A 24,035-nucleotide genomic window follows, 5' to 3' on the forward strand; every position below is an offset into this window, starting at 1 on the left:
TCATCTACATTTTGGCTGCCGATTGTGAGCATTTCGTTGGTCAATGGCATATTTAAAAGATACAATGTGAATATGATCTTTGTGATTCAAACAAGAGGGTGCGTCACTTGAATTATATAAAATCATATAAAGCTGTTCATTTCCAAATAAAAAAGCCCCCTAGACTACTGCATTCTGCTAACCAAGTGTTCTGTTTAATATATTCTGTCACAGGGCATCATTAACATGCTAGCAGTTGGCAAAATTAAAAACAAGACAAAGTTCTCCCAAAAATTATTTGGCAATAATAAAATGCCCAACTCCAACACATGCCCAATGTCTACCAGATTTAATAGCAGTTATTTTGGGGGGGAGATGCTTAGACTATTATGAATATTTTACAACTTTGTTTATTAGTGAAATCTCTAAAACACTATATATGGGGATTCTTCATTAGGTTGTTTTGGCGAGCTTGCAAAATGAGCAGTTTATAGTGTATGTGTGTGTGTGTGTGTGTGAGGGAGGGAGAACATAATCAGCAGATAAATGGGCATACTTTCACCATAATATTGAATCATTTTCCATTTAGAGAGCAACTATTTAAAAGCATAGCTAAAGCCTGGAAATGGTGGGTTCATTTCTTTCAGGGACCGTTTGCTATACTGATGACACAAACTTCAGTGGGTGGTAGATGAAACAATGAAATTCACACACACACACACACACATATACACACACACACACACACACAGAGAGAGTGTCATAACACTGTCTAAGAAATATGAATTAAAGAAAAAGTCAGTCAAACTAAGGGAAACTGCGAACTGCAGCAAGGACTGAGGCTGTGATATAGTGACAGGATCAATTACTTTGCCAGCCTACTATCACGGATATTATTATTAATAAATCCTATTTATGATTCTTAAAAACTTGTTTTCGAACCTTGGCTTCCCTTTTCTATATTGTCGACAAAATCAATAGTATTCAGTCGGTGAAGTTGGCTCGTTATTGATCCTGGGTGGTGAAATGTATAGTGACTGGATAACTCTAACTGATAGTGTGGAATGGGGATCCACTGGGGGTGTGGTGGCCGGTGGGAGTGCTTCAGAGAGAACAACCTGAGCGCTCGTCTGCTGGATTTGTTTGACTCAGGTAATTGAAAGTGTTTTAAACTATTATAGCAACTGGAGAGCTTGTTTAAGTGTCGAGCTGCCAGTCAAACACCCGGGCGAAAAGCCTCGGCCCGTCATGCCTGTCAGTCAATGGAAACGAGAAGTGTCGGCCTAATGGGTTTTTTCTTACACGCTGAGACTGGTAGAGGGGTATAAAATCAATGCGTTGTCATGTGGGAGTGCGGGCCATCAAACAAGAGCAGGTGGATTGAAACTGTATTTGTTTAGTGTTGCCAATCAGAAGCGATGTTGAGTGGGAGGAGGTTTGTGTGTGTGTGTGTGTGTGTGTGTGTGTGTGTGTGTGCGCACGTACACGTGTGTGTGTGATAGATAGATGCTCTCCAAACACCTTGGCATCCCATGGCTTTTGTCGGTGTGAGTGTGACAGGGGTCATGTGACCTTCAAAATAATGTTGCTTTTATCCCATGGCTCTTTCGCAGGTGACAGAATGTCTTTAATTTCTTGTGTTTCGTTTTTTTCCTCTCCACCTCCTTTTCTTTAGCGCAGACAGCAGCATGTTCGCTGTTGTTGAAAAAGCCAAGCAAAGAAAATAGGCATTTGTTGGCAAATTATTGAAACGCGAACGCTCAAATCTTAAATGCCTGCATGTCGTGTTGTGTATGTACTGTACTGTACCTACATGTTGATAGGAGTTGCTACATTAGCATTATGCTATTTATACGATCAGGGACTCCTAGTGTTACCCAGTGCAACTTAAACACTTCTCTGCATTGTGAGTTTTTATGTAGTGCCTTTCACTTTGACAATTAATTTTTCCTCTTTGGTGGTGAGGTCTGACTTCTTCTTTGGTGGTGAGGTCTTGCTTCTTCTTTGGTGGTGAGGTCTTGCTTCTTCTTTGGTGGTGACGTCTTGCTTCTCCTTTGGTGGTGAGGTCTTGCTTCTTCTTTGGTGGTGAGGTCTTGCTTCTTCTTTGGTGGTGAGGTCTTGCTTCTTATTTGGTGGTGTGGTCTTGCTTCTTCTTTGGTGGTGTGGTCTTGCTTCTTCTTTGGTGGTGAGGTCTTGCTTCTTCTTTGGTGGTGAGGTCTTGCTTCTTCTTTGGTGGTGTGGTCTTCCTTTTTCTTTGGTGGTGAGGTCTTGCTTCTTCTTTGGTGGTGAGGTCTTGCTTTTTCTTTGGTGGTGAGGTCTTGCTTCTTCTTTGGTGGTGAGGTCTTGCTTCTTCTTTGGTGGTGAGGTCTTGCTTCTTCTTTGGTGGTGAGGTCTTGCTTCTTCTTTGGTGGTGTGTTCTTGCTTCTTCTTTTGTGGTGAGGTCTTGCTTCTTCTTTGGTGGTGAGGTCTTGCTTCTTCTTTGGTGGTGAGGTCTTGCTTCTTCTTTGATGTTAAGGTCTTACTTCTTCGTGTGAAGTAGTTGTCCCTTCGTTAAAACAATTGGATATCCCCTGCTCTAAACCACAAGGGATCTTTTGAAGAAGTTGTCCTTGTCAGACTATCTACTCATTGGTAGTTTTGGAGAAAGGGGTGTAGAGGCTCGGACTTTAAGGTCAATGTGAATTTCTTTTTTACAAACATTTGGTTTGGGTTATGCAAACCTCTTAAGGGCAGTAATTTTTCTCAAAACTGGATCAAGTTTAGAGTGTACTGATTTCAAAAATTGACAAGACCGGAGAAGATGATAAATAGGAGGAGAAAATGGAATGGAAGGATCCAATAAAATATTTATAATTCCCCCCATCTTGAAGCAGATAAGAGCAAATTTTCAAACAAAAAAAGTATTTTAGCTTAACTGTGGGGCCCACACGTTTCCGTGCTGGGTTTTCAAACCCTGGAGTCCAGGCTGAACTAGCATGAAGTGAAAGTGCTTGATTGGTGTATGGTTTCCCTTGTTGAAATGCCAGCTACACATACACACACCTCTCAAAGCCTTATTTATTTTATCACCCTAATGTGGGTCACGGTGAACGGCCATTGAGGCACGCACCGTCGTCTCGTCTCAATACCACCTTTATGATTTATGGCCAACACATCCGCTTCTCCCTCCACCTTTCTTTCTTTTCTTTTCTTTTCTTCCCTCTCCATCTCCCTCTTTTTTTTCCTCCCAGAGATCCTCACAACCCCTTCAATGGACAAACTCAGAGCAGAAGCAGTGTCTCTGTTGAGTCAAACCAGACCTCTTCCTAAGAATGAATCAAATTATTTCACCATGTTGAGAGCTATAAAGGCGTAATTACTTGTAATTGGGGCTTCATATATGTGTTCTAAATTGGATGAGGTTTTTTTTTAGGGGGGGGGGGGTTATTCTAGATTATTCTAGATCTAGGCAAAATTGGAAACAATTTTCTGTTCCATTTGAAACAGATTGTTCTAGACTCATGACAGTTTTTTTCCTCTTCTTCTCTCTCTCTTCGTGCTTTGATATATCTGAAAGAGGAGTATTAGAAGTACTATGATTATGCTGTAATGTTTTCTTTCAAGTTTGACTCCTCTCCCTTTGTTCTCAGTACTTGTATGCTATTATATCCCTCACTAGAGAGAAGAGGCAAGAGACAATGCGCTATTTCCAGTCGGACTGTGGATTGCAGACGGCATGTTGCGTTTAGATGACAATTGCAAATCCAATAGAGAACTGAATTGCCTCGATGTAACAAGCTTTGTGTGTGTGTGTGTATGGGGGGGGGTTCAAAAAGATTTATAGAAGATGATTTAGTGCAGATGCAGGCTACTCTTGTCATCTCACACAGAGCAGCAATTTGCTAAACAAATCTATTCCTCCTTCAACTACACCAGGATGACTCTGTAGACGTGTGTCTGTGTGCATGTGTGTGTGTGCGTCCGTGTATGTGAGAATGTGCTCAAAATCAATGTTTACCTTGACTGTTGTTCCACCAGTCCATCCAAACATGAACTGATGCCTATTAGAAGTGATCTGGACAAATATTTGCAGTGTGTCGGTGGCCCTGAACAGCATACTAGTGGTATATGTACACTGGTCAAATGGGGATTAAATGTATTAGTGTGGCTAGTAGTACATAGGTCAAAGGATCAAGTTCAAAGGGTGACACGCGCTCACACTCACACAGTGGGATATCTTTTACAGGGCTGGGATCAGTAGGCATAGGAAAGGAGCAAATCGTTGAAACACAGGAAGTAATCACCCATGTGTCAATATAATTAACATGGTAAAAAAATCACTATCAAAATCTGTCGGTTTAAGCTAGAGATATGTTGTTTTGACTGAGCTGCATGCATTTCAATCCACGACATCCGCCTATATTGGCCTTCCATATCTATGGTGGAATGTGGCAGAGCTACACCGCTGTTTCTGCCCAAACGGTTTGTCCTACTAACTATTATGAAAAGATGAGACTCTCACAAACACAATGGTCTTCTCTGTTTTGCTCTATGACCCCCCACAAGCCCCATTGGACTCGTCTGAAGTCGGTACCTGTCAAGCCCTGACCATAGAGAGCTGTTTATTCTCTATGTTGGTTGGGACGAGACAGTGACTAGGGTGGGTTATCTAGGTGATTAATGATTTATGTTGGCCTGGTATGGTTCCCAATCAGAGGCAGCTGTTAATCGTTGTCTCTGATTGGGGATCATATTTAGGCAGCCATTTCCCATTGTGCTTTGTGGGATCTTGACTATGTATAGTTGCCTGTGAGCACTATTGTAGCTTTACGTTTTGTTTTGCTTTGAGGTTCACATAGCAATAAAGATGTGGAACCCAGATCACGCTGCGCTTTGGTCCAGTTATTATGACGATTATGACAGTACCGCCGATGTGCCAACTTCTGTCTGTCCCGTCCAAACCGTTTGGGCTACAAACTAATATGACCCCTCTATGGAAAGGGGATACTCTCATGAACAGGATGTTCTCCATTTTGCTCTACAACCCCTACACGTGTCACAGGACTCGTCTGAAGGTAACCCATTCAAATGAATGAAGTGTGGAGGTAGTTTTGTGCCAACAAAAGAAGTGTCCAAAAAACTAAAATATTTCCTGAGCTTTCGTATAGAACAGACACTTCAAAACCTTATTCCTTATTATTACGTTTTTAACTGTCTTATTTGCCATCCACTGTCACGTTCGTCATATACATAATGAGCGGACCAAGGCGCAGCGTGAGTAGAGTTCCACATATTTATTAAAGTGAACCTTCAAAAAACAACAAAAAATAAACAAACGTGAAGTTCGTAGCGCACATAGCATTAAACCAAAACAAAACAATATCCCACAAACACAGGTGGGGAAACATTAAGTATGATCCCCAATTAGAGGATCATATATATATTTGTTTTTATACATACAGGGGTCCTAAAATTCTAAATCAAATAGCTTAATGATCCATTGTATGACCATCTTAAAACAATTCCATATGTTGGCTTAGTAGAACCCCCTTAGTGTGATTGGCCTAATTCGAGTGCCAACCAAACAAGCCTGGTCTTTATCTATGACGCACAATGTGAAAGTAGCAAATCATTAGTTGAATTATTCCCCCGTTATAGTACTTTGAAATACAGTTGGAGAGATGCATATACACAGGCCTGGAGCTAGCCTTTTGGGTGCCCTAAATGAGATTTGTTTGGGCCTGCCTAGACAGTATAACAATGTACTGTAAAGGTACACAGCAAATGTGCAAGTGTTAAAATCTTGGTGTTAAAGGTAAAAAGTGTTGTGAGTGTTGATTCTTTAGGGGTTAACACCAGTGGGATTGAAATTGACACCACATGGGTGAATAAATGTAGTATTATTTGAATATCTTCTCACAAAACCGACTGTCCAGACCAAACCATTGGAGCTACAAACTAATATGTCCTGATCGAAAGGGGAGACTCACAAACACAGAAGTGTCAGTTGTTCTGCTCTAAGTTGTTCTGCTCTACACACACTTCAGGGGAGGTGTCTGAAGGTAACCCAGTACCAGGCTGTAAAAATGTCAAAAAGTGAATAGGGGTTCAAATGTACCAAAAATAACGTGACCAAACATGGCTCAAAGAAATGGTATGTTTCCTAAGTTTTCTTATACCTCTCAGATATAGGACAGACACTTCAAAACTTTGTTCCTTATTATTTATTTTTAGATTTTCTCTTCTGCCATTTATGAATGCGTTATGCAATGCATTTCTATGGGCTATAGCAGTAAAGGCCAAATTCAAAGTTTCATCAAATATATATATATATATTTTATACCTACAGGGGTCCTATAATTCTAAAGCAAATGGCTAAATGATACATTTTATGACCATCTTTAAAAAAAAAAGGCCATATATTAGCTTAGTAGATATTGCGATCTAAGGGCTTAGACCTACACAGGTAAAAAAAAATATCTGACCTGTATCAGTGGGTTGCTTACCCCCTGAACTGCCTTTTTTTGCCAAATTTGCAAGTGTTAAGGTAAAAAAGTGTTGTGAGTGTTATATCTGAGTGTTGATTCTAGAGGGGTTAACACCAGTGGGATTGAAATTGACACCACATGGGTGAATAAATGAAGTATTATTTGAATCACAGTGGAATCAACACTGCTTGGTGGTGTTACTTGACTGTGTTGAGTTGTAGGTTGAGTTTTGAAATAGTTTATTTTAATATTTACGTTTCTGCATGCATATTCATTGATTAACTGATATTATACTATACAACTTTTTTCTAAACTAATCCAATCTGTAAGGGGTTGGATTTATTGCACCCGTTACTGAGATGGGAGTTCCAGTTTAGATGGTTTAATTAGTCTTGTTTGTCAAGTCCTTCACCATAACAGTAATTGTGTATCCAGGTTGTGGGTGATAAAATATTCCAATTGTTGGTTATCCTCCATCTGCCTTGATTCCGATAAGAATTACTAATCACTTCACAAACCAGCTTATTGTGACTTGCAGGTCTGATGTGGCCCATGAGCTAAGATTTTCAAACCACAATGTTGATGATATCTAGGCCATAAAGGCCTTATGAAATGTATAATACACTGCTCAAAAAAATAAAGGGAACACTAAAATAACACATTCTAGGTCTGAATGAATGAAATATTCTTATTAAATACTTTTTTCTTTACATAGTTGAATGTGCTGACAACAAAATCACACAAAAATTATCAATGGAAATCAAATGTATCAACGCATGGAGGTCTGGATTTGGAGTCACACTCAAAATTAAAGTGGAAAACCACACTACAGGCTGATCCAACTTTGATGTAATGTCCTTAAAACAAGTCAAGATGAGGCTCAGTAGTGTGTGTGGCCTCCAGGTGCCTGTATGACCTCCCTACAACGCCTGGGCATGCTCCTGATGAGGTGGCGGATGGTCTCCTGAGGGATCTCCTCCCAGACCTGGGCTAAAGCATCCGCCAACTCCTGGACAGTCTGTGGTGCAACGTGGCGTTGGTGGATGGAGCGAGACATGATGTCCCAGATGTGCTCAATTGGATTCAGGTCTGGGGAACGGGCGGGCCAGTCCATAGCATCAATGCCTTCCTCTTGCAGGAACTGCTGACACACTCCAGCCACTTGAGGTCTAGCATTGTCTTGCATTAGGAGGAACCCAGGGCCAACCGCACCAGCATATGGTCTCACAAGGGGGCTGAGGATCTCATCTCGGTACCTAATGGCAGTCAGGCTACCTCTGGCGAGCACATGGAGGGCTGTGCGGCCCCCCAAAGAAATGCCACCCCACACCATGACTGACCCACCACCAAACCGGTCATGCTGGAGGATGTTGCAGGCAGCAGAACGTTCTCCATGGCGTCTCCAGACTCTGTCACATCTGTCACATGTGCTCAGTGTGAACCTGCTTTCATCTGTGAAGAGCACAGGGCGCCAGCGGCGAATTTGCCAATCTTGGTGTTCTCTGGCAAATGCCAAATGTCCTGCACGGTGTTGGGCTGTAAGCACAACCCCCACCTGTGGACGTCGGGCCCTCATACCACCCTCATGGAGTCTGTGTCTGACCATTTGAGCAGACACATGCACATTTGTGGCATGCTGGAGGTCATTTTGCAGGGCTCTGGCAGTGCTCCTCCTGCTCCTCCTTGCACAAAGGCGGAGGTAGCGGTCCTGCTGCTGGGTTGTTGCCCTCCTACGGCCTCCTCCACGTCTCCTGATACTGGCCTGTCTCCTGGTAGCGCCTCCATGCTCTGGACAATACGCTGACAGACACAGCAAACCTACTTGCCACAGCTCGCATTGATGTCCCATCCTGGATGAGCTGCACTACCTGAGCCACTTGTGTGGGTTGTAGACTCCGACTCATGCTACCACTAGAGTGAAAGCACCACCAGCATTCAAAAGTGACCAAAACATCAGCCAGGAAGCATAGGAACTGAGAAGTGGTCTGTGGTCACCACCTGCAGAACCACTCCTTTATTGGGGGTGTCTTGCTAATTGCCTATAATTTCCACCTGTTGTCTATTCCATTTGCACAATAGCATGTGACATTTATTGTCAATCAGTGTTGCTTCCTCAGTGGACAGTTTGATTTCACACAAGTGTGATTGACTTGGAGTTACATTGTGTTGTTTAAGTGTTCCCTTTATTTTTTTGAGCAGTGTATATTATCATAAAGGGTTTACTTTTAATTCAAACACATTCACTTAGGCAATCAACTGGTGAAGGCTTCAGGACTAGAATTTATTGACTGTCTCTGTCACAAACAAACAGACTCATGGGCATGCTGGGAAATATGCAAATGAGGTTTTACAACCTACAATGTTAAACCCCCCCCACACTTTGAAAAGTGTTTGTTTAACACTATTTCAGTGGGTCACACATAATTTCTAAGAAAGTGTTACATTTAACACTGTGGGTGTTAAAATTATCATCTTAAATCGTATGTGTAGAGACTAGAGAGAAACATAAGTTAATCTTCCAAAGACTCATGAAACACAAATGTCTATACTTCAATGTTCACTTTACCACCTCTCTGTGTCCTTGTAAGTGCACTTATTAAAGCAAGTGAACAAGTGAGCAGACATAAATATAGAAATAGAGGGAGAGAGAGAAATGTTCCTGTTTGTCCATTTGAGACAGAGAAAGCGAGAGAGATCTGACATTGTGCTGGGGGTTGTTTCCTCTGCCATTTCCTCCTACTTGTCCGTCCACATCAAGTCCCAATGTGCTGCTGGTTTTTATTGAGCTCCAGCAGGGGGGCTGCTGGTGTTGCTGTGAAACACACAGATGCACACACACACACACACACACACACACGCACACACACATATGCACACATGCACACACACACTCCTTTGTCCTCCTTCTTTCTCATCCTTTTGTAAACCCCCCCCCCCCCATCTCTTTCCACAATATAAATTATCGACAATATCAATTGTTTCATGTTTTGTTTTAACCCGTTTCATTTCAAATTCCCAATATAACTTATAACCTTTGCCTGCGTTCATTGAAACATACTCTGTACATTCTTCAATATCTTTTGTGTAAAGTCAAGCTTTAGTTCGTGACAGATTCTTTGAGTCAGTTGTTTCTCCTTCCTGCCCCCCCTCCTCGCCACTCGCTCCAAACATGACTAAAGCTTCCTGAATGTTGACATCTGCCACATGAGCTCGGCTTGCTCCGCCAAGGTGCGAGATATATCCGGGGGGACAGCATTACTTCAAGTTACCATGAACCTCCCAGCTGTGAGCAGGCGGCGAGCAACGAGGCTCGGCCAAATCAGAATGATGGTTGGGTTCTGTTTGCCTTTTCCTGTTATTTATTCATCTGTTTATTCTTTCTATCTGTCCACCACCCCACCCCCATCCCTCCCTTCATCCTCCTTTCCCAGAAATGCCAAAAGGAGAGACAACGGCCTGTCACATCAGGTGTATCACAACCCCTCCCCTTCCCCCATCCTCTCCAATCTGAATAGGAAATGAATCCCAGTTCTCTGCCTCTCAGCCAATGGGCTCCTGGAATACTGACATTTTTCTGGTGTGAGGGCCATGATGGAAGGTGAAGTGTTGGGCTGGTGGCAGGGAGTGGGCGGGGGTTAAGGCAACTAGCGGTGAAGTGGGGGTGGGCTGGGGTTACTGGGGGTGTGTTGGGAGGGTCCCTGTCCGATGCAGAATCCAATTCATCGCAAAGCCAACAATGTGTGGACACCTCCTCGACACAATTCCCCCCCCCCCCTCCCCCCAACACACACACACACACTATCCCCTTCCCTGTGGTGAACAGTTACCACAGCACGGTTGGGCCCCTGGATGGACGCCCTCTGGATTTATGTGTGCTAATTAGAGTGGAAGAAATGATTGGCTGCTTGCGACATCGCAATAAAGGGGTTCCCAGATACATACACACACACATGAACACACACATTGGCCTTGCGGATAGTAATGCACACCGGCATGCTCGATCCCACTGCGTCAGGCCGCACACCTCGGTTGGGTCCGGGCTCTGTCACACTCGATTTAAACCTCCTCATGACAACCTCACACCCTTCCTACTAGTGTATCTACCCTTTAATACCCCCTTCCTTCTCCTTCTACTGTGTGTGTCTGCGTACATATGTTTGACTAGCATAACTGTGTGTGTGTGTGTGTGTGTGTGTGTGTGTGTGTGTGTTTGTGTGTGTGCATGTCTGTGTGTGTGCATGTCTGTGTGTGTTTGTGTGTGTGCATGTCTGTGTGTGTGCATGTCTGTGTGTATGAGAAAGGCTGTCTATTAGACTCCCACACAGAGTTTCTCCTATAACAGCCCAGTCTTAAATCAACACTAGCCTTGTAATAACATTTCACCCTGTGTTATTCCTATTGCAATTATGTGTCCTCAAGGCTTCGTCTTGCCGAAGTCTTCCTTTGATATCTCGTCCAGGCTGGGCAGTGGATGGAACTCTCTTTAGCTTCTCTTAAATGCTATTATAATTCATTCAAGAGTGAACAAATATATGTAGCAAACCTAGATCGCACCTTAAAAGTTATGCTGCAACTAAAACGTGGAATTTTTCTGGCACAGTGGTTTGAGTGAGGACATTGTGAAAACGAATGTGACTATAAAAAAAATTATAGAAGTCATTATCCCCTAAATTAGCATGTTTTAATTGTTATGTGTATGAGCAAGTGCCTGTGAGTAACAGTGTTCAACACACTTCTAACCCTCTCCAAACTCACAGAAAACAAGCTATAGTTTCAGGGACCATAAAGATGTAATCTTGTGTGTGAGCACGTGCGTGTGCACATGGAAGACTCCCTCAAACTGGCCCTTTGAAGTGAAGTGGTAATGGAGGAAGTTAATTATCTCCCATTATGCAGGCTGGGAGCGACCAACGCCAGTTGGAGGCCATGTTTTTCCCTTTAATTAAGCACAGAGTCAAGCGTTGCCTGTCAGCAAAACGCTAAAAGAGCATTTCTGAGGGAGAGAGAATCCGCTGGCGCAGATGAGAGGCCACTGACGCCGGTCCCAAGTTAATGGGAGAAGCGTTAGCATCTTAAGAGAAATGTTAGCTGTATTAGCGTCTGCTGCTTTCGAACTGGGCTCTGGAAAATGCGCTTATTCCAGGGGAGCCTCCATGGAGAAAAAGTATTTGACTCCTAAGAACTGATTGTAGGATAGCAAAGGAATGGTGGAAAGTGAAAGTCCAGGAAACTTGAATTGTATATACCTTAAGGGGGAAGTAGTGTCTAAACTGATTCTAGAACAGCTCAGGTGAATGTATTAGGGGAAATGTATTCATTGTAAGCTGTGTTAGTTTCCACTTGCTTCAATAGACTTTGGGTACTTACAACCAGATCTTAGATCAGATCACCCTAACCCCATCATCTTGACCATTACTTGAATTAGAGTCAATTGGCGCACCCGTGGGTCACCCGGTGACGTCATTTTGAATATTGAATAGCTCCCTGTGGGTTTATGCTAGAGATGTACCGTTTCTTGAAATGGCTGCAGCTCATACCCCTCCGCCGATATAACCTGTGTGCCTATTCCACAACATGGGGCTTGTGAAAGCGGCATTTTTCTACAAATGAGAGGATCCAGAGAGAACCTTGTGAGGTACAAACTAGTATGTCTCACCAACACCACAGTGTTTGTTGTTTGGCTCTACGACATTCACAAGCTTTACTGCAGTCCTCTGAACTCTCTGTCGCAGACGTCCTCATTTTGAAGAGGTCTTCTCACAAAACCGACTATCCAGACTGAACCGTTGGAGCTACAAACTAATATGTCCTGATCGAAAGTGGAGACTCTCACGAACACAGAGGTGTCAGTTCTGCTCTAAGACGCACACACACTTAAGGGGAGTTGTCTGAAGGTAACCCAGTACCAGGCTGTAAAAATGTCAGAAAGTGAATAGGGGGTCTGATGTGCCAAAAAATAACGTGACCAAACATGGCAAAAAAAAAATATGTTTCCTAAGTTTTCTTATACCTCTCAGATATAGGACACACTTCAAAACTTTGTTCCTTGTGATTTATTTTTTGATTTTCTGTTCTGCCATTTATGAATGTGTTATGCAATGCATTTCAATGGGCTATAGCAGTAAAGGCCAAATTCAAAGTTTCATCAAATATTTACATATATATTTATATCTACAGGGGTCCTATAATTCTAAATCAAATGGCTAAATGATACATTTTATGACCATCTTAAAAAAAGGCCATATGTTAGCTTAGTAGATATTGCAATCTAAGGGCTTAGACCTAAAAGGGGTAAAAAAAATATCTGACCTGTATCAGTGTGTTGGTTACATGCTGAACTGCCTTAGAATACAAGTTGTGAATGGGCAAGACAAAAGATTTAAGTGCCTTTAAACAGAGTATGTTAGTAGGTGCCAGGTGGACCAGTTTATGTAAAGAACTGCAAAGCAGCTGGGTTTTTTGAGCTCAACAGTTTCCCTTATGTATCAAGAAGAGTCCACCACCCAAAGGACATCCAGCCAACTTGACACAACTGTTGGAAGCATTGGAGTAAACATGGGCCAGCATCCCTATGGAATGCTTTCGATGACCGGATGAATTGTGACTGTTCTGAGGGCAAAAGGGGGTGTCACTTAATATTAGGAATGTTTTCCTAAATTGTTGGTATACTCAGTGTTCTAGAGAACATACATAAGTTATTACTCTAAGTTGTGACCAGGTGATATTGATTTTTGCCTTTTTGTTGTGAGCAACAAGCAAATGAATGCTTTGTGGTGTGTTGGTCCAACCCCATGCGTTGCTTACTGTACATTTCCCATTAGTATAATTGGCCATACATCACATTGCATACAATGACAAATAGTCAAATGGAGCCTTGTTATTCCGTTTGCCTACAAAACAGCATCATTGCGGGAAAAATGTACTTGTCAAGAGCTCCTGGTGCCGCTACCTAAAACGAGAGAACCCATCCGTCGAATTGGTGTGTGTGTGTCTCTATCCTCGCACTGAGCTCAGTAGGGGTACTGACGATTGCTGGGAAGGCAACCATCCGGGTGAGCAATTAAATAGAAATAGACAGCATGAAATATGGTTATTACTGTTATACAAAAGGCACATTTAGAGAATTGAGCAGATAACTGTCATTTTTTCTCTCCCACAGCTGTTATTTGTCCCCCTTTATTTTGTTAACTTAATGTCTCGCGGTGATAATCGACTGAGGAGAGGTTTTCTATTTACATTTTTAATTACCATGACTTTTGACACTTTGTGTGATTTTCCAGTTTCCAGTTTCACTTAAATTAAATGATTTAAAAAAGTTTATTAGGTTAATGTGTCTTCTAGCACATTATGCTCAACATACACTTTTTGGTGTTTCTTAGTTTATTTTTGCTAAGTTTGTGAAGTTTGTGAATTCAATTTGGTTAGTAGTCAAATAATCACAATAGAATCTAGGTATTGATAAATTGAAATATGTTAAGATATTTATAATTTAAGAGACAATGATTGATTTTTGTTTTTAATAGGCTGTGCCATTTCGTGACAAGGTGTGTGGAAAAAACACTTACAAAAGAAATCACATGAAAAAAATCACATGAAGAGAACACATGGATTTCTGACATGTGACATTTCACATGTATTTTTCACATGTGAACAAATCATGTGAACAATGTCACGAGGGAAAAACAGACGTGTGAAGTTTCAGATAGATTTTTCACATTTTTCTCATGAATAAGAAATATGTATTTTTAACACACTTGAATCATTATACTCAGGTAAGCTAAGTAACTTTTTTTACAGAATGGAATAGAAGAATTTGAATTTCCATATGTGACCCGATTCAGGAAACTAGGCGTATTTCGCAAGTCATGACTTCACATGAGAGCTGTTTGAAGTAAAAACATTATTTAAATCAAAATTAGTTTTTTGGCAGTAATGCCTTCTCGATCATGTAAACTTTCATGTGCCTTAATAACTAACTTGTATGCCATTTGTAAATACAAATAAAATTGTTAAATTACGAGCCCTGTTGGTTAACTTCTTGACGCTACTCATCTCTGTCACGGGATCATTTTTGTCAGCAACCGCTGAATAGCATAGCGCAACAGTCAAATAATATTACTAAAAAATATTCAAATTCATGAAATCACAAGTGCAATATTGCAAAACACAGCTTAGACTTTTGTTAATCCACCTGTCGTCTCAGATTTTGAAATTAGGCTTTACAGCGAAAGCAATCCAAGCGTTTGTGTAAGTTTATCGATAGCCTAGCATAGCATTATGTACACTTAGCATCAGTGGCTTGGTCACGAAAATCAGAAAAGCAATCAAATTAAGCCACAGAAAAAGCCTGCAACCTTCACACTAGCCATGATTGGCTGAGATAATGAGTGGGCTGGACATGCCGAGGGCTGAGTTCGGATTGGTCTGCCATATAGAAGGCTTCTGTCTATTTGAGCTCGTCAGTCTGTGTTGGTAATCCTGTCGAACACTGCTTTTGAAAAAAATTATTGTGTAGTGGAGTTGAATAAGTGTTGCTTTCTGGATGATCAAGTTTTGAAATCAGTGGAATTAGAGTATGATAGGTAAAGAGATGATTAAACACCTGTGGACAGAAAGTGGTTTTATTTTAAGTGAAAGTGTACTGTTAGCTAGCTAATGAGATCCTAATGTTAGCTAGCTACCATTGAACCTGGTTGGTTAGCTCCCAGCATTGTGGCATTGTTGGCACTGTTCATTGTTGTTTAACTAGCTAACATTAGCTGTCTGGCTCGTTTGCTAACGCTATGTGACGTGTGTTCAACACCCGTTGAATATGGCCAGTGTCAGTAAACGTCTGCAAAAAAGCATAATGAAATTGTTGCCAGCAGAGCTGGTTAGGCTGTTTTCATGTTATCCACTCATCGGCAAGAGTGTCAAGTTTGCGTTCTGAGAGCGAAATGAGATGGGTGGGACTAAAGCTTAAGAGGGTGTGAACGATGCTGAATGGGTGAAGACAAAGAAGAGCTCTTCAGTAGATACCAAAACGTTCTAAGGCCATTTTCTCAAAAGTGAGTTTACAAGTTGATCAATTTTACAAGCAGAATTACTTTCCCATTGTTCCTCAAATGCAGTGTATTATATACTATTTTGTAGCTCTGAGTCTTTACTTTTATCCAATGTAAAAAAAGACCATTTCAAATGTTACTATGTAAGACCGAAATCAGGTGGTGAGGGACATAGGTGGAAACATTGCTACTGCAACACGTTAACACCAGCTTTTCAAGAGAGAATAACACTATTTTACATTTTCACATGAATGTTTCTTACATGTGAAATTGCAAATGTGAGTTTTACATGTATTTCTATTTATTATGGATCCCCCATTAGCTGCTGCCAAAGCACCAGCTACTCTTTCTGGGGTCCAGCAAAATTAAGGCAGTTTATATCATTTAAAAAACATTACAACACATTCACAAATTTCACAACACACTGTATGCACTCAGGCCCCTACCCCACCATTACCACATATCTACAGTACTAAATCCATGTGTATGTGTTACACCCCTGAAGAAGGGGAGAAATAATCACGAGAGTGATACGGTGTTGTTTTCTCAATTCAACTTTTAGTGCAATCATTTTACAAAAGTAACACATTACAAAACAACAGAAAAACCATTATACAAATAACACAGCAAAATATCTTATTAACAACGCACATGTTCATTCACAATCAACATAAAATGGCAGCTACTCTCAGTACGATGCTATTCTTCGCTACAACCAAGCAGGGCTCATATTACTCTCTGCAAACTTAACTCTAACTTCCTCAATATGTTACTAAGATACACCTTAAACACTCTTGACATGTTAGCGAGTTATTACATTTAAATTACTCTTTTTTTATCATCAATAACGAAATATGGGTGGAGACCAGAGCAATCGATCTCAGGCTCATAGATTAAGAGCATTTAGTAGATCACAGATTAACACTTTTAGGCACCACAAAATAAAGTAATCAATATAACGTTTACACATTACTCTCACAATTCGTACCCTTTGTACGCTTGACGGATTTTAACTTTAACACAATTATATGAATGTTATCAATCTCTATCAACTAATACTGAATGCATGATCTTTTAAACCTTAGATATTTTAAGATCCTCACATACGATGAACTTACTAATACTTTTTAATGTATAACAGGCTATGAATATTTCCTTTAACCTGTCACATATGTATAGTGCGTATGTTATCGTATGTGTGTGTGTGTGTTTATGCATGTGTCTGTGCCAATGTTTGTGTTGCTTCATAGTCCCCGCTGTTCCATAATGTGTTTTTTATCTGTTTTTAAATCTAATTTTACTGCTTGCGTCAGTTACATGTTGTGGAAGAGAGTTCCATGTAGGCATGGCTCTATGTGGTATTATGTGCCTCCCATTGTCTGTTCTGCACTTATGGGACTGTGAAGAGACCTCTTGTGGGGTATGCATGGGTCCGAGCTGTGTGCCAGTAGTTTAGACAGACAGCTTGGTGCATTCAACGTGTCAATACCTCTCATATATAAAAGTAGTGATGAAGTCAGTCTCTCCTCCACTTTCAGCCAGGAGAGATTGACATGCATATTATTAATATTAGCTCTCTGTGTACATCCAAGGGCCAGCCGTGCTGCCCTATTCTGAACCAATTGCAATTTTCCTAAGTCCTTTTCTGTGGCACCTGACCACACGACTGAACAGTAGACAAAACTAGGGCCTGTAGGACCGCCTTGTTGATAGTGTTGTTAATTAAGAAGGCAGAGCATCACTTTATTATAGACAGACTTCTCCCCCTCTTAGCTACTACTGCATCAATATGTTTTGACCATGACAGTTTACAATCTAAGGTTACTCCAAGCAGTTTAGTCATCTCAACTTGCTCAATTTCCACATTATTTATTACAAGATTTAGTTGAGGTTTAGGGTTTAGTGAGTGTTATGTTCCAAATACAATGCTTTTAGTTTTAGAAATATTTAGGGCTAACTTATTCCTTGCCACCCACTCTGAAACTAACTGCAGCTCTTTGTTGAGTGTTGCAGTCATTTCAGTCGCTGTAGTAGCTGAAGTGTATAGTGTTGAGTCATCCGCATACATAGACACTCTGGCTTAACTCAAAGTCAGTGGCTTGTCGTTAGTAAAAATTGAAAAAAGCAAGGGGCCTAAACAGCTACCTTGGGGAATTCCTTATTCTAACTGGATTATATTTGAGAGGCTTCCATTAAAGAACACCCTCTGTGTTCTGTTAGACAAGTAACTCTTTATCCACATTATAGCAGGGGGTGTAAAGCCATAACACATATGTTTTTCCAGCAGCAGACTGTGATCGATAATGTCAAAAGCTGCACTGAAATCTAACAAGACAGCCCCCGCAATCATTTTCTCATCAATTTCTTTTAGCCAATCATCAGTCATTTGTGTACGTGCTGTGCTTGTTGAGTGTCCTTCACTATAAGCATGCTGAAATTCTGTTGTCAATTTGTTTACTTTGAAATAGCATTGTTTCTGGTCAAACACAATAGTTTCCAGAAGTTTTTTAAGGGTTGGTAGCAGGCTGATTGATCGGCTATTTGAGCCAGTAAAGGGGGCTTTACTATTCTTGGGTAGCAAAATAACTTTAGCTTCCCTCCAGGCCTGAGGGCACACGCTCTCTAGTAGGCTTAAATTGAAGATGTGGCAAATAGGAGTGGCAATATCGTCTGCTATTATACTCAGTAATTTTCATCCAGATTGTCAGACCCCGGGGGCTTGTCATTATTGATAGACAATAATTTTTTCACCTCTTCCACACTGACTTTACAGAATTCAAATTATGAAATTCTTGTCTTTCATAATTTAGTTTGATATACTTGAATGTGTAGTGTCTGCGTTTGTTGCTGACATGTCATCCCTAAATTTGCTTATCTTGCCAATGAAAAAGGCATTATAATAGTTTGCAATATCAGTGGGATTTTTGTTATGAATGAGACATCGGATTCAATGAATGAAGGAGCCGAGTTGGCTTTTTCCCCCAAAATTTCATTTAAGGTGCCCCAAAGCTTTTTACTATCATTCTTTAAATAATTTATCTTTGTTTCATAGTGTAGTTTATTTTTATTTAGTTTAGTCACATGATTTCTTAAATTGCAGTATGTTTGCGAATCAGTTGGGCGGTCTTACCTTTTGCCTCATCCCTCTCAACCATACAATTTTTTCAATTCCTCATTAATCCAAGAGGATTCAACAGTTTTTACAGTCATTTTCTTAATGGATGCGTGCTTATTAGTAACTGGAAAAAGTAGTTTCATAAATGCGTCAAGTGCAGTGTCTGGTTTCTCCTCATTACTACTCTGGACAGTTCTGACTTAGAATATGTGGACAACTACAAATACCTAGGTGTCTGGTTAGACTGTAAACTCCACTTCCAGACTCACACTAAGCATGTCCAATCCAAAATTAAATCTAGAATCAGCTTCCTATTTCGCAAACAAAGCATCCTTCACTCATGCTGCCAAACATACCCTCGTAAAACTGACTATCCTACCGATGCTCGACTTCGGCGATGTCATTTACAAAATAGCCTCCAACACTCCACTCGGCAAATTGGATGCAGACTATCACAGTGCCATCCGTTTTGTCACCAAAGCCCCATATACTACCCACCACTGCGACCTGTATGCTCTCGATGGCTGGCCCTCACTTCGTATTCATCGCCAAACCCACTGGCTCCAGGTCATCTACCAGACCTTGCCAGGTAAAGCCAGAGATCACTGCACCTGTACATAGCCCACCTGTAATTAGCCCATCAAAACTACCTCATCCCCATACTGTTATTTATTTTGTTCCTTTGCACCCCGGTATCTCTACTTGTACACTCATCTTCTGCACATCTATCACTCCAGTGTTTAAATGCTATATTGTAATTATATCGCCACTATGGCCTATTTATTGCACTACCTCTGTTATCCTACCTCATTTGCACACACTGTATATATGTCACGGCATTTATCGGAAGAAGAAGAGGCTACCTAAGTATGGTTCTCAATCAGAGACGAAAGACAGCTGTCCCTGATTGAGAACCATACCCGACCAAAACATAGAAATACAAAACCTAGTCATACAAATACACCCTGACCAAACAAAAAATAGAAACAAACAAAGCAATCTACGGTCAGGGCATGACAGTACCCCCCCCCCCCCCCCCAAAGGTGCGGACTCCGGCCACAAAACCTGAACCTATAGGGGAGGGTCTGGGTGGGCATTACTCCACGGTGATGGTTCTGGTGAGGGATGTGGACCCCGCTCCACTTCTGGCTCGGCCCACTTTAGTAATTCTCTGGAGCGTGAACCCTCTCCGCCGACCCCGGACTAGAGGACGCCACTGGACTGATGGTCGAGTTTGGAGTGAGTGGCGCCTCTGGACTGACGGGCGCCTTTGGACTGACAGGCGGCTCTGGCGCCTCTGGACTGACGGACGGCTCTGGCGCCTCTGGACTGACGGACGGCTCTGGCGCCTCTGGACTGACGGACGGCTCTGGCGCCTCTGGACTGACGGACGGCTCTGGCGCCTCTGGACTGACGGGCGGCTCTGGCAGCCCCGGACAGGAGGGCGGCTCTGGCAGCTCCGGACAGGAGGGCGGCTCTAGCAGCTCCGGACAGGAGAGTGGCTCTGGCAGCTCCAGACTATAGGGAGAACCTGGAGGGAGGAGACGGAAAGACATCCTGGTGCTTGGGGCTGCCACAGGGCCCACCAGGCTGGGGAGACCTACTGGAGGCCTGGTGCGTGGAGGATGGACCGGGCTGTGGGGGAGCACTGGAGCTCTGGTGCGCAGCCTTGGCACCACTCCTCCAGGATGGATGACCACTTTTACCCGGACCCTCCAGAGTGCAGGCACAGGTCGAACCGGGCTGTGGGGGAGCACTGGAGATCTGGTGCATACCACTCGCACCTCTCCCTTAGGCTCAATGCCCACATTCGCCCGGTACGGGCGGACCGCAGACATAGGGCGAACTGCACCCTCCCAACGCCCCGGAGACACAGTACGCAGAATCGGCGCAGGATACCCTGGACCGAAACGGCGCACAGGAGACCAAACGCGCTGAGCTGGCACAATCCGCCCTGACTGGATGCCCACTCTCGCATGGCACTTGCGGGGAGCTGGCATATAGCCCTCCGGGCTATGAGCGCGCACTGGCGACACCGTGCACTTCATTGCATAACACGGTGTCTGGCCAGTACCACGCTGCTTCCGGTAAGCATGGGGAGTTGGCTTAGGTCTCTCGCCTGACTCTGCTAATCTTCCCTTGTGCCCCCTCCCAAAAAAATTGGGCTGCCTCTCGTGCCTGTTGCGCTGCCTTACCACATATCGCCGCCGCTCAGCTTTAGCTGCCTCCAGTTCTTCTTTAGGGCGGCGATATTCCCCAGCCTGTCTCCAGGGTCCCTTGCCGTCCAATATCTCCTCCCATGTCCATGAGTCCTTCAACCTCTGCTCCCTGTTACCCCGCTGCTTGGTCCATTTGTGGTGGGTGGTTCTGTCACGGCATTCATCGGAAGAAGAGGAAATGCCAGACCAAAATGCAGCGGGGTACGTGTTCATCTTTAATATACTGAACTGAACACTAAATACAAAATAACAAAAGAATAGCCGAAACAGTTCTGCAAGGTGCAACCAACACTAAACAGAAAATAACCACCCACAACTAACATTGGGAAAACAGGCTACCTAAGTATGCTTCTCAATCAGAGACCACGAAAGACAGCTGTCCCTGATTGAGAACCATACCCGACCAAAACCTAGAAATACAAATCCTAGACATACAAACATAGAATGCCCACCCACATCACACCCTGACCAAACCAAAAATAGAAACATACAAAGCAATTTACGGTCAGGGCGTGACAATATAGACTTTTTCTATTGTATTATTGACTGTATGTTTTTTTTTCCATGTGTAACACTGTGTTGTTGTTTTTGTTGCACTGCTTTGCTTTATCTTGGCAAGGACGCAGTTGTAAGTTAGAACTTGTTCTCAACTAGCCTACCTGGTTAAATAAAGGTGAAATTTAAAAATTTGAAAAATTACACACCACAGACCATCAAATATTCTTTACATCATCAACATCAAATTTGCTGAATCACAACAAAACTTATTGTATGACCTCTTATACACTATATTAAGCCCAGCCTTTGGAACTTTGGTTTTCCTAGATATGGCTATTATATTGTAATCACTACATCCTATGGATTTGGATACTGCTTTAAAGCAAATATCTGCAGCGTTAGTAAAGATGTGATCAATACATGTTGATGATTTAATTCCTGTGCTGTTTGTAACTACCCTGGTAGGTTGACTGACAACCTGATCCAGGTTGCAGGCACTGTTTACAGTTTGAAGTGTTTTCCTGAGTGGGCAACTTTACTTGCCAGCAGCATACCACCCTGCATACCACTGCTGGCTTGTTTCTGAAGCTAAGCAGGGTTGGTCCTGGTCAGTTCCTGGATGGGAGACCAGATGCTGCTGGAAGTGGTGTTGGAGGGCCGGTAGGAGGCACTCTTTCCTCAGGTCTAAAAAAAATTCCCAAAGCCCCATGGCAGTGATTGGGGACACTGCCCTGTGTAGGGTGCCGTCTTTCGGATGGGACGTTAAACGGGTGTCCTGACTCTGAGGTCATTGAAGATCCCATGGCATTTATCGTAAGAGAAGGGGTGTTAACCCCGGTGTCCTGACTAAATTCCCAATCTGGTCCTCAAACCATCACGGTCACCTAATAATCCCCAGTTTACAATTGGCTCATTCATCCCCCTCCCCTGTAACTATTCCCAGGTCGTTGCAGCAAATGAGAACGTGTTCTCAGTCAACTTACCTGGTAAATAATGGATAAATAAAAATACTTCTCTGTTGATATCACATACCTTATCAAGCTTTTCACACATATTATCCAGATACTGACTGTTAGCACTTAGTGGTCCATAGCAGCTTCCCACCAAAATGGGCTTTAGGTGAGGCAGATTAACCTGTAGCCATATTACTTCAACAGTATTTAACATTAGATCGTCTCTAAGCTTTACAGGAATGTGGTTCTGAATATAGACCGCAACACCGCCTCCTTGGAATTTCGGTCTTTTCGGTAGATGTTATAACCATACAGCTACCACTGTATTATCAAAGGTACTTTCTAAGTGTGTTTCAGAGATAACCAGAATATGAATGTCCTTTGTTACAAGCAAATTATTGACTTCTTGGACCTTGTTTCTTAGGCTACATATGTTCATATGGACTATTTTTAGCACTTTTCTGGGTTGCTTGATTGTTTTTAATGCTTTACTGGGAAGCTTATCAGAGGTAGACTTACTCATGTTATTTACATTGGAGCTGATAGTGCAGGGTGAGCTGCATAAAGTGGTCTTCCTACTATTGCACACCACCTCAGTGCTAACAGTGGAACTCTGATTTATAGGCTCATGATTACTGCTTACAATAGCTGCAGGATAAACAGATGTATTCGGTCCAATTAGGGGTACATAAATTAAATTACTTACAGTGCCTTGCGAAAGTATTCGGCCCCCTTGAACTTTGCGACCTTTTGACACATTTCAGGCTTCAAACATAAAGATATACAACTGTATTTTTTTGTGAAGAATCAACAACAAGTGGGACACAATCATGAAGTGGAATGACATTTATTGGATATTTCAAACTTTTTTAACAAATCAAAAACTTAAAAATTGGGCGTGCAAAATTATTCAGCCCCCTTAAGTTAATAATTTGTAGCGCCACATTTTGCTGCGATTACAGCTGTAAATCGCTTGGGGTATGTCTCTATCAGTTTTGCACATCGAGAGACTGACATTTTTTCCCATTCCTCCTTGCAAAACAGCTCGAGCTCAGTGAGGTTGGATGGAGACCATTTGTGAACAGCAGTTTTCAGTTCTTTCCACAGATTCTCGATTGGATTCAGGTCTGGACTTTGACTTGGCCATTCTAACACCTGGATATGTTTATTTTTGAACCATTCCATTGTAGATTTTGCTTTATGTTTTGGATCATTGTCTTGTTGGAAGACAAATCTCCGTCCCAGTCTCAGGTCTTTTGCAGACTCCATCAGGTTTTCTTCCAGAATGGTCCTGTATTTGGCTCCATCCATCTTCCCATCAATTTTAACCATCTTCCCTGTCCCTGCTGAAGAAAAGCAGGCCCAAACCATGATGCTGCCACCACCATGTTTGACAGTGGGGATGGTGTGTTCAGGGTGATGAGCTGTGTTGCTTTTACGCCAAACATAACATTTTGCATTGTTGCCAAAAAGTTCAATTTTGGTTTTATCTGACCAGAGCACCTTCTTCCACATGTTTGGTGTGTCTCCCAGGTGGCTTGTGGCAAACTTTAAACAACACTTTTTATGGATATCTTTAAGAAATGGCTTTCTTCTTGCCACTCTTCCATAAAGGCCAGATTTGTACAATATACGACTGATTGTTGTCCTGTGGACAGAGTCTCCCACCTCAGCTGTAGATCTCTGCAGTTCATCCAGAGTGATCATGGGCCTCTTGGCTGCATCTCTGATCAGTCTTCTCCTTGTATGAGCTGAAAGTT

The 24,035-nt window shown here is 42.3% G+C and overlaps 1 protein-coding gene across 1 annotated transcript; it reads right to left on the reverse strand.

The window, feature by feature from the left end:
• Window positions 1-1,893: 1,893 nt before the first annotated feature.
• LOC149970258 (uncharacterized) lies at window positions 1,894-21,037 on the reverse strand. Its single transcript, XM_090228346.1, has 2 exons — window positions 20,160-21,037; window positions 1,894-2,524 (listed from the first exon to the last, which is right to left on the reverse strand). The coding sequence occupies exons 1-2, from the start codon at window positions 21,035-21,037 to the stop codon at window positions 1,894-1,896; spliced, it is 1,509 nt and encodes a 502-aa protein (XP_090084472.1).
• Between the last annotated feature and the right edge of the window lie 2,998 nt (window positions 21,038-24,035).

This window comes from Oncorhynchus mykiss, chromosome 30 (assembly GCF_057628025.1).
Source record: "Oncorhynchus mykiss isolate SJ-2025 chromosome 30, ASM5762802v1, whole genome shotgun sequence".
Classification (NCBI taxonomy): domain Eukaryota; kingdom Metazoa; phylum Chordata; class Actinopteri; order Salmoniformes; family Salmonidae; genus Oncorhynchus; species Oncorhynchus mykiss.